At 40.8% G+C, this 17342-nt stretch overlaps 1 protein-coding gene across 1 annotated transcript in view; it reads left to right on the forward strand.

Annotated features, from left to right (window-relative positions):
• The window catches only part of LOC309867990 (uncharacterized protein), a 368605-nt gene that overhangs the window by 171264 nt on the left and 179999 nt on the right, over window positions 1-17342 (forward strand). Inside the window, exon 6 of the mRNA XM_082737339.1 lies at window positions 10213-10589. Coding sequence (XP_082593465.1) covers window positions 10213-10589 — 377 coding nt within the window. The remainder of the gene's footprint in view (window positions 1-10212; window positions 10590-17342) is intronic.

A 17342-nucleotide genomic window follows, 5' to 3' on the forward strand; every position in this document is an offset into this window, starting at 1 on the left:
TTTATAAATCAATTAGCCAAGGGGACAAGACGGGATAGTGAGAAAGTAGGAGGAGGCGCCATTTCAACCTGTACCCTAAAGTGAGCCGATTACCTACCAAAGAACTTCAATCACCCATGAAATCAGCCTGAGATCAGAATTATGCATGTCTGGATCTCTACAGGGGCAGAAGATGCCAGTGGGCAAGTAAAGCAGATTGGGAATGTCAGACTAATATTGGAAGATAAACAAAAGGGGGAGGGAGCAACCAGAGGCAACTGGTTGGAAAGTAATACCCCAATACAAGAGTGCCCTGCATCTGGGGACCAGCATTAACTTGGAGTCTGGTTGAAAGCACTCAAAAAGAGCAAAGGATCGTGGGGAGAAATTGTGGGAATCAGGCCAGTAGGGTAAAGGGCTTAAGACCCCGGACCAAGGAGAGACACCCCTGGCCCTGAACTAGAGAGAGTGTGGTGGAGAAACCAGGTCTTGGTCCCTGATCCTCCAGCACCCCTAAGAACATAGGGTGTCTGGCTCCCCTGAGGGGCTGTGATCCTGGACAGAGAGCAGAACACCTCACCTTGGTATCAGAGTTTGAAACGCGCAAGCCCCATACCCTCCCCTGAGAGAGGTGTGCTCAGGCACCAGCCTGGTGCTCTCTACCCAGAAAGACCAGGTACTCCCAGCCCAGGCCATCTGGAAAATCTCAGTATGCGATCACTGCTTGGAACCTCTCTGGCGGTCTGGAGCTTCCCAGACAGCCACCACTGCCCTGGTCTTGGGTACAAGCACTAGATCCTGTGTCCCCAAGGACTGCGACTTGGAACCTGCTCTGCCAGCAGTCCAGGGGGAACTTATGTACTCTGGGGCACCCATAGGGGAACAGACTGAGGCTTCTCTTTTAGAGAGAGGTTGGGATGCAGTTTGCTTTCCTCTAAACCTCCAAAAACCATAAAAGCTGTCAAGGAGAGAGAAAACAAATGAACAAACATTAAAACCTCCAGAAAACAAGAGCCTGAAAAACCGGTTTCCTCAGAGCCTACCCCCTTGAGGGGGGTGGGAGGACTTAACTCAGAGAACATCATTGACTGAAAACCCACGTGGCACGCCCCTCCCCCAGAAAACCAACCAGGTGGGGTAAAGATGACAAGAGAACAAACACCACTACTTCATAGATACAACTTTTATTTTAACTCGTTTCCACTATTTTGGTTCATTTTTTTATATAGATAATTTTTTACCCTATTTACCATCACAGTGAGATGTCCAGTACATCAAATTCCATAATAAACTTTTAACCTGAACATTTTGATACATATACCCGTGTTTTTCTTTTGCTTTTCTCTCTTTTTTTTTAATTTTAAAAAATTTTTTATTTCTTTTCAGCATAACAGTATTCATTGTTTTTGCACCACACCCAGTGCTCCATGCAATCTGTGCCCTCTCTAATACCCACAACCTGGTTCCCCCAACCTCCCACCCCCCACCCCCGCCCCTTCAAAACCCTCAGATTGTTTTTCAGAGTCCATAGTCTCTCCTGATTCACCTCCCCTTCCAATTTCCCCCAACTCCCTTCTACTCTCTAACTCCCCATGTCCTCGAGGCTATTTGTTATGCTCCACAAATAAGTGAAACCATATGATAATTGACTATCTCTGCTTGACTTATTTCACTCAGCATAATCTCTTCCAGTCCCGTCCATGTTGATACAAAAATTGGGTATTCATCCTTTCAGATGGAGGCATAATACTCCATAGTGTATATGGACCACATCTTCCTTATCCATTCATCCTTGAAAGGCATCTTGGTTCTTTCCACAGTTTGGCGACCATGGCCATTGCTGCTATGAACATTGGGGTACATATGGCCCTTCTTTTCACTACATCTGTATCTTTGGGGTAAATACCCAGGAGTGCAATGGCAGGGTCATAGGGAAGTTCTATTTTTAATTTCTTGAGGAATCTCCACACTGCTCAAGGTTTTATAGCTTGTAGGGTTAGGGAGTTACTTGCCTATTTTAAAATTTTGCTTCTTGACTGTTCATTTACTTTATTTTAGTTTTTGTATAGTTGCCTTCTGTTTATGTCCTTTGTATATGACAGAAGAATAGAACAACACAACCAGTAAACATTAACATACTCAATGTATCTCAACTCTACTTAGTTAAACCAGTAACACCAGGAAGCTCTTGGAAAGGTGCAGATGACATCCTATGAGGGACAAGACTAAGGTCCAGTCCTGAGGCCCTGAACATGGAAGGGCTGGTCCACGTGTCAGGTGTGGTAGAAGAAATGAGACTCTGTTGGAGATGCTACAGTGTGAAATCATGTGGTGTGTATGCTTGTCACCATTGCATTTTACATTTCAAAAATTTATGATTCTCTGTATTATGTGGTGTGTTGGTTTTTTTCTAAAATAAAAAAAATTAAAGCAGGCATTTTTGACAGCTAATACAGAAAATCTACACTCACATGTTGAGTGAGTGTTTTTAAAGTTTCAGAATAATTTGAATAGTTTCTCTAATTTAGGTAGAAAAAGAGAAATTATGTCCCAAAGGTCATAACCATTGAGATCTAGAGTAATGACACTCAACTTTTTGGATTTATCCATTTTCTCCCTGACCGGTTGTGGACATAATTAACTAAAACTGTCATGACTCTCTGTGCGGTGCCATACGGGTTGGCATTTCCTAACTTCTCTGTGCCCACACCTCACTGGCAGCTGTCCAAACACCCTGCATCCCACATCCTGCCCAAGTGTGGTTGTCCTGAGCTCTTGGGACAGGCTGGATCCCAGCGGTTCATCTCAGAACTCATGAAGCATGGACAAGTGTCAGCTGGCCTTCCCTTGCACCTCCCATTCCTCCACAGGGAACAAGCCCGAGCTTGAGGATGAATGTTTACGATGTTTTCCCTGGTCCTCACTGCCTGACACCACACATGTATTCCTGGACCTGCTGATTGTTTCTTATTATTTTTACTTTAAATTTTATTAGTTACCACACAGTGTAATATTGGTTTCTGGAGTATAATTCACTGATTCATCCTTATGCACAACACCTAGTGTCATCAAAACTGGTTCCTTCTTTCATGCTCATCATCCATCTCTCCAATCCTCATTCATCTCCCTCCAACAATCTGTGGTTTGTTCTCTATTACTAAGACTCACTTGTGGTTGTTTACCTCCCACAGTTTTTTTTCTTTTCCCACTTCCCTCATGTTCATCTGTTTTCCTTCATAAATCCCACATATTAGTCATAATTGTGGGAAGATATTTGCACAAGACATATCTGATAAAGTTTAATATCCATAATCTATAAAGACTAGTAAAAGAAGAAGAAAGGAGTAAACACTTATTGAAAGAAGACATCCAGATGACTATCAGATACATTAAAAGATGCTAAACATAAGTCATCATCAGGGAAGTACAAATCAAAACCATGGCAAGATGTCACCTCATACCTGCCTGAATGACTAAGATCGAATACCTTCTGAAGACAATTCTCAGATCAATGGCAACTTCATTAGTGATTCACATCAAATATAATTGGAAAAATATGGAGACGTGGTTTCTAGGACTAATCCTCCAAGGAAAACAGCTGACCCTCCCCTTACTGAGACAGGAGACGTTTCCCATACAATAGAAACTACGAATTTATACCAACAGAAGGGAAAGACCTCATAGTGTGCGGCCACCATATAGATCACAGGGAATTGATCCAAGATTCCTGCTCACCTCTGAATACAATAAACATAGTTGGATGTTGTAGCCTAAGGACATGAGTGAGGAGCTCAAGTAAAGGAGGTAAGTATGAGGACATGTCATTTCAACAGGACAGTCTGTAGTAGTTACACTGAGAGAATAACTCCTCCCATGCTGGATAAACAGAGAAGGGAAAAGAGGAGTCCCTGTATCTCTGCAAGGGTCTGTGACACCTGCTGCTGTACTAAGACCAACAGGGTGCACTCACAGTCCCTCTGACTCAAGAACAACAGAGCTCAAGATCAAGGACAAGAGGTTGTTTGATGGTTGGTCTCCTCTCTAGGGTTTCTAGCTAAATGTTCTGTTAACTTTTCCCAGACAGAAATGCAGCAAACAGTTTGTAAATCTCTGGAAATAGAGAAGAGTCCTACATGTTTTGATTAAGCCATCAAAATAGCAATAATCAAACTTGCCAAGGGTGAAGAATTGGGATAAATACAATTGATATCATCATGGCAATAAATGTGAATGTAGAAGTATGATGATCTCCATTTCAGAAATGAAGAATTGTCTTTAATTAACAGCATACTTTCTGATCTCAGGTGTTCTGACGTTAATTATTTAACAAATAATTCCATTATTTTATCTTTATTGAAGTTTTCCATTGATGTGTACAGAGAGAACAGGTGTAAATGCCCCTTGTGGTTGTTGGTAACCCACAGTGTCTTCAACAGTTCTATAAGTCTCTGTCAAAGCTTCTCAGTGTCTCTATGTTTCTGTGACAGAAAGATCTGGTCTCCACACATCAGTCTACTGGGAATTCTGGAAATTAAGGAAGCCTGCAAATCTCATGTCCACCTCTGTCCTGCAGGAGGTTTAAAGGAGCAAATAGATCCCATGGTGAGAAGCACAGACACAGACACTGGGGCTTAATTTCACTTGCTGTCCTCACCTGGAAATTCACACAACCATTCTGTGCTGCAGGGTGTACATACCCACCTGTAAAATACTGGTAAAATTGGTACCTACATCACGATGATGGGGTGCATATGTGAAAAAAGGAAGATAATGGGTTCTAAGCAGTTTCTCTAGCAAAATTACAAAATAAAAGGGTGCGGTTTCCTCAAAGATATCATGGTGACCAAACTCCCCCAGGACCTTCAGAACTGCTCTAGATCTCTGCCATCATGAGGATGCTACCTTGAAAATTAGTTATATACTCAAAGAACATACAAATAGGGCCTTCCCACTGTTGACTAAAACAGCCCAGCCCTGACTGTGTAGCTGGGAGAGGAATCCCAGCACCAGGATTTCCAGCTGTTCCAATCAGTAATCAAGACAACACAGACAACTCACTATGGAGTTGGTGCTTGGCTGTGTTTTCATTGTTGCTCTTTTAAAAGGTAATTCATGGTGAACAAAAGACCTTGAGTGTGAGGGTGAATATGAGTGGGAGAAATGGGTCTGCAACAATTTCCTAACCAGGATGTCTTGTGTCCTCAGGTGTTGAGTGTGAGGTGTAACTCGAGGAGTCTGGGGGAGACCTGGTGAAGTGGGGGGATCCTGAGACTCTCATGTGCCACCTCTGGATTCACCTTCAGGAGTTACCACATGAGCTGAGACCTCCAGGCTCCAGGGAAGGGGCTACAGTGGGTCACATGGATTAGCTATGATGGTAGTAGCAAAAGCTACACCGACTCTGTGAAGGGCCGATTCACTATCTCCAGAGACAATGGCAAAAATATACTGTTTCTGTAGATGAATGGCCTGAGAGCCAAGGACACAGCCATGTATTACTGTGCAATGACAGAGTGAGGAGACATCAGTGTGAGCCAAGACAGAAACCTCACTGTAGGAGAGGATAGGGACCACCAGAGGGTGCACACTCCTCACCAATTCTGTCTTTAGGCCCAGGAGAAGATGCAGATGGTGGTTATGGGCAAGTTTCCTGTCAGGATATGGTGATTCCTCTCCAGAGAACACTTTCTCTCAGGGCCCTCTCTGCACACATGATTCTGTGCTTAACTCTTCACCCTCTGACTTTGAAAATTTATTCTAATGGGAAAACAATTATACTAAAATGCACAAAATACAGAGACACTCACATTGTTTATTCCTGTCCCTAAATACCAATGAATCACAAATATCCTGATGCTCATCAACTGAGCTTTACAGGAATCCCAGAGGCACTCAGTATGCATCACAGTTCACCCAGCTCAATGTGAAAACTTGATAGAAGGAGCATGAATGCATGCTGCACATGAGGGCACAGAGGCATCAACAATCCAAAGTAAAAGAAGAAAGGGTCTTTGGAGGGGGATGTCACTGTCTTAAACAAATCTCAGAGCATCAATGTTAGTGACAACATCAGAAAGCAGTGAAACCCCACCAGGTGTGTTGTGGATATGGAGACTGAACATTAAACACACACACACACACACACACACACACAAACTCACACAAAAGTATAAAACATTCATCACTTTTACTTAATTAACAAGGGTGATCCTAAGACAGAAATACACAGAATACAAGAAGACCTCAAGAAGCAAGAAAAATCTAAAAGACACCACCTAACATTACATCTAAAGGAGCTAGAGAAAGTACAATGACTAAATACAGAAGAAGGAAGGAAATACTAAAGACTAGAGCAGAAATAAATAATATAAAAACCAAAAAATGACAGGACAGATTAAAAAAACCAAGGTCTAGTTCTTTGGAAAAAAATAAAATAAAATTTAGAAAACTCTGCCTAGATTTATCAAAAGATAAGAGAAAGCCCCAAATAAATAAAACCAGAGGGGTGTCTGGGTGGCTCCTTGGGTTAAGCCTCTGCCTTTGGCTCAGTTCATGATCTCAGGGTCCTGGGATTGAGCCCCGCATCAGGCTCTCAGCTCAGCAGGGAGTCTGCTTCCCTCTCTCTCTCTGTCTGTCTCTCTGCCTACTTGTGATCTCTGTCTGTCAAATAAATAAATAAAATCTTAAAAATAAATAAATAAATAAAACCAGAAATCAATATGTTTCTCTGTGAAACAAACATGGTTTTGGAGGGGTGGGTTCAGGGGATGGGGTAACTTGGGGATGGGAGATAAGGAGGGCACATGCTGGGAAGAGCAGTGGCAGTTATACACAAATAATGAATTGTTGAATACTACATTAAAAATTAATGATGTAAAAAAAACTAATGGTGAACTATTTGGTAGCTAATTGAACATAATTTTAAAAATAATGTAAGCAAAAAAAGAAAGAATTTAAGCAGATAATGTTGTGATAAAATAAATAAATAAAGCTATAATTCTAGGATGGACATTCCCCAATCCAAATCCTGAAACTATAGTAAAAATTTTGTGTTTAAACTAGAGGTGGCTGTGGGGGATGGGGTAACTGGCTGATGGACATTAAGGAGGGCACTTGATGGAATGAGCACTCGGTGTTATATGCAACCAATGAATCACTAAATCTACCTCTGAAACCAGTAAAGCCCTGTGTGTTAACTGAACTGAATTTAAATTAAAATAATTTAAAGCATAATATAAGAAATCAGTCTGATCAAGTGTGTCATTCAAAGTCCTTGTATTGAAAAATGCCGGTTAAATTTTCATTGGGATGGCACTGAAAGTACAGATTGCTCCGAGCAGTACAGATATTTTAACAATGTTTATTCTTCCAATCCATGAGCATGGAACATTTTTCATTACTTTGTGCTGGAACAAAAAATTGCAAAAACTTGTATGGAATCAGAAAACACCCTAAATTGCTAAGGAAACTTTGAAAAGAAAAACCAAGCTGGAGGCATCATGTTTCCTAATTTCAAGATATACTACAAACTTATTGTCACAAAGACATCATGGTACTGGCACAAACACAGAAACATAGACCAATGGAACAGAATAGAGAGCCAAGTAATGGACCTGCAACTCTACGATCAAATAAACATCAACAGGCTAGGAAAAGATATCCAGGGGAGAAGAAGGGAAACAGTTTCTTCAATAAATGGTGCTGGGAAAATTGGACATCTGTGTATAAGAATGAAACTTGGCCATTCTCTTACACAAAGATAAACTCAAAATGGATAAAAGGCCTCAATGTGAAGCAGGAATCTATCAAAATTCTAGAAGAGAACATAAGCGGTAACCTCTTCGACATCAGCTACTGCAACTTCTTTCAAGACATGTCTCCGAAGGCAAAGGAAACAAAAGTGAAAATGAACTCTTGGGACCTCTGTCAATTTCAAAATCTTTTGTACTTCAGAGAAAACAGTCAACAAAACAAAGAGGGAACCCATGGAATGGGAGAACATATTCACAAATGACGTTAGACAAAGGATTGATGTCCAAGATCTATAGAGAACTCCTCAAACTCAACACACACTAAATGGATAATGATGTCAAAAAATAATGGGCAGGAGACATGAACAGACGCTTCTCCAATAAAGACATACAAATGGCTAACAGAGACATGAAAAAAGGTTCATCATCATTAGCAGTTAGGGAGATTCAAATCAAAACCACATTGAGATACTACCTCACACCTGTTAACACCAGTTTAACACCAGTTAAAGTGGACAAAATTAACAAGATAGTAAACAAGTGTTGGTGATGTGGAGAAAGGGGAACCCTCTTACACTGTTGGTGGGAATGCAAGTTGGTGCAGCCACTTTGGAAAACAGTGTAGAGATTCTTTATGAAACTAAAAATAGTTTCACAGACCTGTACCCCTAGGTCTAAAAGTACATTTTATGTTAATAAGAAACAGAAATTTAAAATAGAGTTTCCCTATGACCCTGCAATTACACTACTGGGCATTTACCCAAATATACATATTAAGTGAGGAGAAGGGCCATCTGTACCCCAACGTTCATAGCAACAATGGTCACAGTTGCCAAACTGTGGAAAGAACCCAGATTCCCTTCAATGAAGGAATGGATAAGGAAGATGTGGTCCAGATGTACATGGAGAATTGTGCCTCCATCAGAAAGGATGAATACCCAACTTTTGTATCAACATGGTCGGGATTGGAAGAGATTATGCTGAGTGAAATAAATCAAGCAGAGATAGTTATCACATGGTTTTACTTACTTGTGGGGTATAAGAAATAACACGGAGGACATGGGGAGATGGAGAGGAGAAGGGAGTTGGGAGAAATTGGAGGGGGAGATGAACCATGAGAGACTGTGGTCTCGGAGGAACAACTGAGTGTTTTGGAGGGGAGAGAGGTGGGAGGTTGGGTAAGCCTGGTGATGGGTACTAAGGGGGGCACGTATTGCATGGACCACTGGGCGTGGTGCATAAACAGAGAATTCTGAACACTGAAAAGACATTTAAAATAAATAAAAGAAATTTAAAAATGAAAGAAAGAAAGCAAACAGGCAACTAAGCCACCTGGAGTCACCACACTCCAATTTCAAGCTAGATTACAAAGCTCTTGTCATCAAAACAGTATGGTGCTGGCATAAAAACAGACACACAGGACAATGGAACACAAGAGAAAGCTTGGAAACTGATAATCCTAGTACTTTTACAAAGTTTATTCATTTATATTAAAGGTATATTTGAACTTGGCTCTGATGGAATTCTTTTTTTTTTTTTTAACTTTTTATTTTTTATAAACATATATTTTTATCCCCAGGGGTTCTTAACATGAATGGGAATTTATAATATTGATGTTCTTTTCCAATATTTTCTACCAAAAAAATACAGTTTTTAAAGATTGGATTTATTAGACAGACAGAGATCACAAGTAGGCAGAGAGGCAGGCAGAGAGAGGGGGGTGGTGATGCAGGCTCCTGGACAAATAGAAATACCGATGGGGGGCTTGATCCCAGGAATCTGGGATCATGACCTGAGCCAAAGGCAGAGGCTTTAACCCACTGAGCTGCCCAGGCACCCAATAAATGCATTTTTTAAACAAACAACAAAAAAAGAATACTGCATATTGTCAAAGTGTCATCTAAACGAAGCGATCCAGAAACAATGCAATCTTTTTTTTTTAAGATTTTATCTATTTATTAGTCAGAGAGAGAGCGAGCGAGAGCAAGCACAGGCAGACAGAGTGGAAGGCAGAGTCAGAGGGAGAAACAGGCTCCCTGTGGAGCAAGGAGCCCGATGCGGGACTCTATCCCAGGACGCCGGGATCATGACCTGAGCCGAAGGCAGCTGCCTAACCAACTGAGCCACCCAGGCGTCCCCAATCTTTGTTTTTAACTTGTAAAGAATTGAACCTGAGTCTGGAGCTAACTATATACTCAGAGAAAATGCAAATAGGATCTTCCCTCCACTGAATAAAACAGCCCAGCCCGGACCATGCAGCTGGGAGAGGAGCCCCAGGCCTGGGATTTCCAGGTGTCCACATTCACTAATCTGGTCAGAACACAGAACTCACCATGGAGTTTGTGCTTGGCTGGGTTTTCCTTGTTGCTCTTTTAAAAGGTAATTTATGGAGAACAAGAGACATTGAGTATGTGAGTGGATATGAGTGAGAGAAACCATCAGTTTGTGATGGATTCCTGACTAGGATGTCTTGTGTCTGCAGGTGTCCAGTGTGAGGTGCAGCTGGTGGAGTCTGGGGGAGACCTGGTGGAGCCTGGGGGGTCCCTGAGACTCTCCTGTGCAGCCTCTGGATTCACCTTCAGTAACTATGACATGAACTGGATCCACCAGGTTCCAGGGAAGGGGCTGCAGTGGGTCGCATGGATTAGGAGTGATGGAAATAGCATATACTATGCAGACTCTGTGAAGGACCGATTCACCATCTCCAGAGACAATGGCAAGAACACGCTGTATCTGCAGATGAACAGCCTGAGAACCGAGGACACGGCCATGTATTACTGTGCAACAGACACAGTGAGGGGACTACAGTGTGAGCCCAGACACAAACCTCAAACTACAAGGGTATCAGAACAGCAGAGGGTGCACACTACTCACCGATTCTGTCTTTGGTCCCAGGAGCAGGTGCACATGGAGTCTAGGGCATGTTTCCTGTCAGGGTCTGGGGTTTCCTCTCCATAGAGCAACTTTCCCAGGGGAGCCTCATTGACATTATTCTGTGCTTACCTATTCACTCCCTGACTTAGAAACTTAGTTGAAACAGGAAGAAAAATATACTAATATGCAAAAAAAAAAAAAATCAGTTACATTACTTTCCTCTTGTCCTTAAATACTAATAAATTACAAATATCGTGATGCATGTCAACAAAACCTTTATAAGAATCTCATTGGCACTCACTGTGAATCACATGAACCTCCAACAGAGCCAGAATATCACACACGTGCACACACACACACACACACACACGAGTATAAAATCGCCACTGAAAAAATAAAATTAAATCGAAGAAAAGAGTAAAAAACCTTTATCACCATCCTGTAACTTCTCTGCAGCAACGGTGGTCCCAGGACAGAAATACACAGCATATAGGAGCACCTCCAGAAAGAAGAATCTTAAATAAACAACCTAACATTATACCTAAAGATGATTGAGAAAGAGCAACAGCTGAATCCTAAATAGAGCAGAAGGAAGGAAATAGCAAGATTAGAGAAGAAAAAGATTATATAGAAACTAAGAAACACAGAACAGATCAAAGAAACCAGGAGCTGCATATGTTTTTTTTTTCTAATTCAATTGGCCAAGTTATAGTACATCATTGACTTTTTTTTTTTTAACTTTTTATTTTTTATAAACATATATTTTTATCCCCAGGGGTACAGGTCTGTGAATCACCAGGTTTACACACTTCACAGCACTCACCAAAGCACATACCCTCCCCAATGTCCATAATCCCACCCCCTTCTCCCAAACCCCCTCCCCCCAGCAACCCTCAGTTTGTTTTGTGAGATTAAGAGTCACTTATGGTTTGTCTCCCTCCCAATCCCATCTTGTTTCATTTATTCTTCTCCTACCCACTTAAGCCTCCATGTTGCATCACCACTTCCTCATATCAGGGAGATCATATGATAATTGTCTTTCTCTGCTTGACTTATTTCGCTAAGCATGATAGCCAAACTATGGAAAGAACCTAGATGTCCATCCACAGATGAATGGATCAAGAAGATGTGGTATATATACACAATGGAATACTATGCAGCCATCAAAAGAAATGAAATCTTGCCATTTGCGACAACATGGATGGAACATCATTGACTTTTGATATAATAGTCAACGATCTATCTGTTCAGTATAAAACCCTGTGTTCATCATGTCACATGATACTTTTGGGGGAACAAACGCAATGCACCTGGGAATCCTCTACCTCCTTTCTCAAAATGAAAGAAAAAGGTCCCAAATAAATAACTAAGAAGTCTATTTGGTCCAGTGTGTCAAAGCTCTTATTTCCTTGGTGCATAAACAATGAATTCTGGAACACTGAAAAAAAATTTAAAAATGTGAAAAAAAGTCTATATTCTCTTTTAATGTTCACTTAGCCAACATATAGTACATGATTAGTTTTTGATGTAGTGTTCAAAGATTCATTAGTTGTGTATAACACCCAGTGCTCACGACATCACCTGCCCTCCTTATTCCCCATCACCTGGCTGCCCATCCCCCACCACCCTCACTTCTGCAATCCTTGTTTGTTTCCCAGAATCCAGAGTCTCTCATGGTTTGTCTCCCTCTCTGATTTCTTTTTTATTTTATTTTATTTTTCAGTGTTCCAAGATTCATTGTTTATGCACGACACCTACAGCTCCATGCAATACGTGCCCTCCTTAATGCCCACCACCAGACTCACCCATCCCTCCACCCCCCTCCACTCCCAAACCCTCAGTTTGTTTCTCGGAGTCCACAGGCTCTCATGCTTCATATCCCTCTCCAAATTCCCCCAACTCACTTTTACTTTCCCTCTCTTAATGTCCCTCTTGTTATTCCTTTAATCCACAAGTAAGTGAAGCCGTATGATAATTGACTTTCTCTGTGGTCCTCCTCACTATTCCTTATGTTCCACATAGAAGTGAAACCATAGGATAATTATCTTTCTCTGCTTTACTTACTCTAGTTGACATAACAGTATTCATCCATAAAAGTATTCATCCTTTCTGATGGTTGAGTAATATTCCATCGTACATATGGACCACGTCTTCTTTATCCACTCATTTATGGAAGGACATCTCAGCTCCTCCCACAGTTTCACTATAGTGAACATTAATCCTATGAACATTGGGGTACATGTGCCCCTTTTTTCACTACATCTGTATCTTTGAGGTAAATATCCAATAGTGCAATTGCTGAATAATAGGGTAGTCCTATTTTTAAGTTTTGAAGAACCTAGACACTGTTTTCCAAAGTGGCTGTATCAACCTGCATTGCCACCAAGAGCACAAGAGCATTCACTTTTCTCCACATCCTCTCCAAAATTTCTTGTTCCCTGTCCTGTTGATTTTAGTCTTTCTAACTCATGTAAGGTAATATATCATTGTGTTTTTTAATCACAACATTCCAAACTTTATTGCATTCTTATTCTAGAACTTGTCAAGTGGCTTTAACTTTTTTTTTTTTTAATTTTTAATTTCTTTAAGTTCAGGAATGTTCCCTCTATCCCTAAACTTTGAAGCGTTTTAATCAGGAATGGATACTGGATTTTGTCAAATGCTTTTTCTGCATCAATTGAAAGAACCCTGTGGTTCTTCTCTCTTCTCTTATTAATTTGTTCTATCACATTGATTTATTTGCGAATGTTGAACCATCCTTGTAACCCAGGGATGAATCCCACCTGGTCATGGTGGATATCTTTTTAATGTGCTGTTGGATTCTGTTTGCTAGGATCTTGTTGAGAATCTTAGCATCCATATTCATCAGTGATATTGGTCTGAAATTCTCCTTTTTGGTAGGATCTTGGCCTGTTTTGGAGATCAGGGAAATGCTGGCTTCATAGAAAGAGCTGGGAAGTTTTCCTTCTGCTTCAATTTTTTGAAACAGCTTCAGGAGAATGGGTATTATTTCTTCTTTGAAAGTTTGGTAGAATTCCCCAGGGACTCCATCAGGTCCTGGGCTCTTGTTTTCTGGGAGGTTTTTAATCTCTCCTTCAATCTTGTTACTAGATATTGGTCTATTCAGGTTGTCAATTTCTTCCTGATTGTATTTTGGTAGTTTATAGTTTTCCAGGAATGCATCCATTTTATCTAGGTTGCTTAGCTTATTGGCATATAACTGTTGATAATAACTTCTGATGATTGTTTCTACTTCCTTGGTGTTCGTTGTGATCTCTCCCTTTTCATTCATAATTTTATGAACTTGAGCTTTCTCTCTTTTCTTTTGGATTAGTGTGGCCAATGGTTTATCGATCTTATTGATTCTTTCAAAAAACCAGCTTTTAGTTTCATTGATACGTTCTACTGTATCTGGTTTCTACCTCATTGATCTCAGCTCTAATCTTGATGAGTTCCCTTCTTATGTGTGGAGTTGGTTTGATTTGTTGTTGATTCTCCAGTTCATTAAGGTGTAGAGACAGCTGCTGTGTTCTGAATTTTTCAACTTTTTTTAGAGATGCTTGGATGGCTATGTATTTCCCCCTTAGGATCGCCTTTGCTGTATCCCATAGGTTTTGGACCAAAGTGTCTTCATTCTCATTGGTTTCCATGAATTTTTTCAGTTCTTCTTTGATCTCCTGGTGGATCCAAGCATTCTTAAGCAAGGTGGTCTTTAGCTTCCAGGTGTTTGAGTTCCTTCTGAACTTTTCCTAGTGATTGAGCTCCAGTTTCAAAGCATTGTGATCTGAGAATATGCAGGGAATGATCTCAGCTTTTGGTATCAGTAGATTCCTGATTTGTGACCCAGCATGTGGTCTATTCTGGAGAAGGTTCCGTGTGCACTTGAGAAGAATGAGATTTCTGTTGTTTTAAGGTGGAATGTTCTGTCTATATCTATAAGGTCCATCTGGTCCAATGCGTCATTCAATGCTCTTGTTTTTTTATTGATTTTCTGCTTCGATTATCTATTTCTGAGAGAGGCATGTTAAGATCTCCAACGATTAGTGTATTCATATCAATATGACTCTTTATCTTGATTAACAGTTTTCTTATGTAATTGGCTGCTCCCATATTGGGAGCTTAGATATTTACAATTGTTAGATCATCTTGGTGGATAGAGCCTTTAAGAATGATGTAGCGTGGGGCACCTGGGTGGCTCAGTGGGTTAAGCCGCTGCCTTTGGCTCAGGTCATGATCTCAGGGTCCTGGGATCGAGTCCCACATCGGGCTCTCTGCTCAGCTGGGAGCCTGCTTCTCTCTCTCTCTCTCTGCCTGCCTCTCTGCCTACTTGTGATCTCTGTCAAATAAATAAATAAAATTTAAAAAAAAGAATGATGTAGCGTATCTCTGACTACAGTCTTTAGTTTAAAATCTAATTTGTCTGATATGAGAATAGCTACCCCAGCCTTCTTTTGAGGCCCATTGGCATGAAAGATGCTTCTCCATCCCTTCACTTTCAGTCTGGGTGTATCTTTAGGTTCAAAATGGGTCTCTTGTAGACAACATATGGATGGGTCTTGTCATTTTATCCAGTCTACAACCCTGTGCCATTTTATGGGCACATTTAGGCCATTCAAATTGAGGGCAATTATTGATAGATATGTTTTTATTGACATCGAGTTACCTCTGAAGTCTTTCTTTCTGTAGATTGTCTCTATATTTCTGTTCAATGCTATTCTTGGGCTTTTTCCTCCTTTAAAGAAGCCCCCTTAATATTTCCTGCAGTATCGGCTTGGTGGTTGCATAGTCTTTTAAGCCTTTCCGGTCAGGGAAACTCTTTATCTCTCCATCCATTTTGAATGTCAGTCTTGCTGGATAAAGTATTCTTGGCTGCATGTTCTCCTCATTCAGTGCCCTATATATCTTGCCAACCCTTTCTGGCTTGCCAGGTCTCTGTGGACAGGTCTGACGTTATTCTGATGGGCTTTCCTATGTAAGTAAGGAGCTTCTTTGTCCTAGCTGCTTTCAAGAGGTTCTGCCTAAAATTATAATTATTCATTCTTACTACTAGGTGTCTCGATGACTTTCTAGAATCTGTAATCTTGGGGGAAAACCTTTCAGCCTCTAGTACATGAACGCTGGTTCCATTCACGAGATTTGGAAAATTTTCATGAAGAACTTGTTCCACTATATCTTCTAGATTTCTTTCTTTCTCCTCCCCTTCAGGGAGGGATTCCAATAATTCTGACGTTGTTACGTTTCATGGCACCATTTATTTCCCTGATTCCTTTTTCGTGGCTTCTAAACTGTTTGTTCCAGACTTCCTCCTGACCCTATCTCTCTATATGTTTGTCCCCCAGATCACTAATTCTATCTTCTGTCTCAGTTACTCTAGCATTGAGAGAATTTAGACTAGATTGGAACTCATTGAAAGCATTGTGAAGCTCATCCCTGGTAGCTTTCAGCACTTCCCTAATATTGAAAACATGATCTCTGGTCGTTTTCAGTTCTGCCCTAATCAATTCTGTTTGGTCACCCATGGCTTTCTCCAACCTGGCTATTGCTTGGATAATTTTTAGCGTGAATTCTCTTTCCGACATATTGTCTATGTTGATAGCCGTTAGTTCTGTTGCAGAAGGTCCATCCTCTGTATTCTTCTTCTGTTGGGCATTCCTCCTCCTAGTCATTTTGGTGAGAGATGGCTGAACGGGTGTAGCTGGGTGTATCGACAGTGGTGCAGTTAAGGTGCAACCTGGAATGCTTCTGAGCAATCAGGTTTCCCCACTCAAATAAGAGGAAAAAGAAAAGGAAAAGAAAAAAAGAGAGAGGGAGAGAGACAGGAAAGAAAGGTGAGATAAAAGAGAAGGTTCAATCCAAAGGGGCTCCAAGGTAGGATTTATGAAGTATACAAAGAGACACAGACAAACAAAAAGACTAATAAAAGTATATGACAAGAGAAAAAAATAATATATATATATATATATATATATATTTGCATATATATATGCAAATAAAGGAAGAACCCCATCAAAAAGAACCCCAAGTGTAAGATTTATATACTATTAGGACAAACACAAAAACACAGAAATACTGGTGGAAGAAAAAGATGGGAGAGTGGTTGTAAATTCTCAGTGTGTGTGAGGAATGTTGTTTTGATTCTTCTTGGATGTATCTTGATATCTTTGTTAAAAGGACTCAACTTTCCTAAGATAAGGGGGAATTAGGAATTGGTTTACCTATAGGGGTGGCATTGATTGGGGAAAGGGGATTACCTTGAAGTTTAACTCTATATGAATATTAGAAAATAAAAATTAAAAAAGGAATAAACTAGACTAAACTAAAATTTAAAAAAAGAAATTTAAAAAATAGAAATGCAAAAGGAAAACACAAGTGTATGTATCAAAAAGTTCAGGTTAGAATACAGGAGTCAAGATGGCGGAGAAGTAGCAAGCTGAGACTGCTTCAGCTAGCCGGAGATCAGCTAGATAGCTTATCTAAAGATTGCAGACACCTGAAAATCCATCGGCAGATCGAAGAGAAGAAGAACAGCAATTCTGGAAACAGAAAAACAACCACTTTCTGAAAGGTAGGACCGGCGGAGAAGTGAATCCAAAGCGACGGGAAGATAGACCCCGGGGGGAGGGGCCGGCTCCCGGCAAGCGGCGGAGCAACCGCGCACAAAATCAGGACTTTTAAAAGTCTGTTCCGCTGAGGGACATTGCTCCAGAGGCTAAACCGGGGCGAAGCCCATGCGGGGTC

The sequence above is a fragment of the Mustela nivalis genome (assembly GCF_964662115.1).
Source record: "Mustela nivalis genome assembly, chromosome: 6".
Lineage (NCBI taxonomy): Eukaryota > Metazoa > Chordata > Mammalia > Carnivora > Mustelidae > Mustela > Mustela nivalis.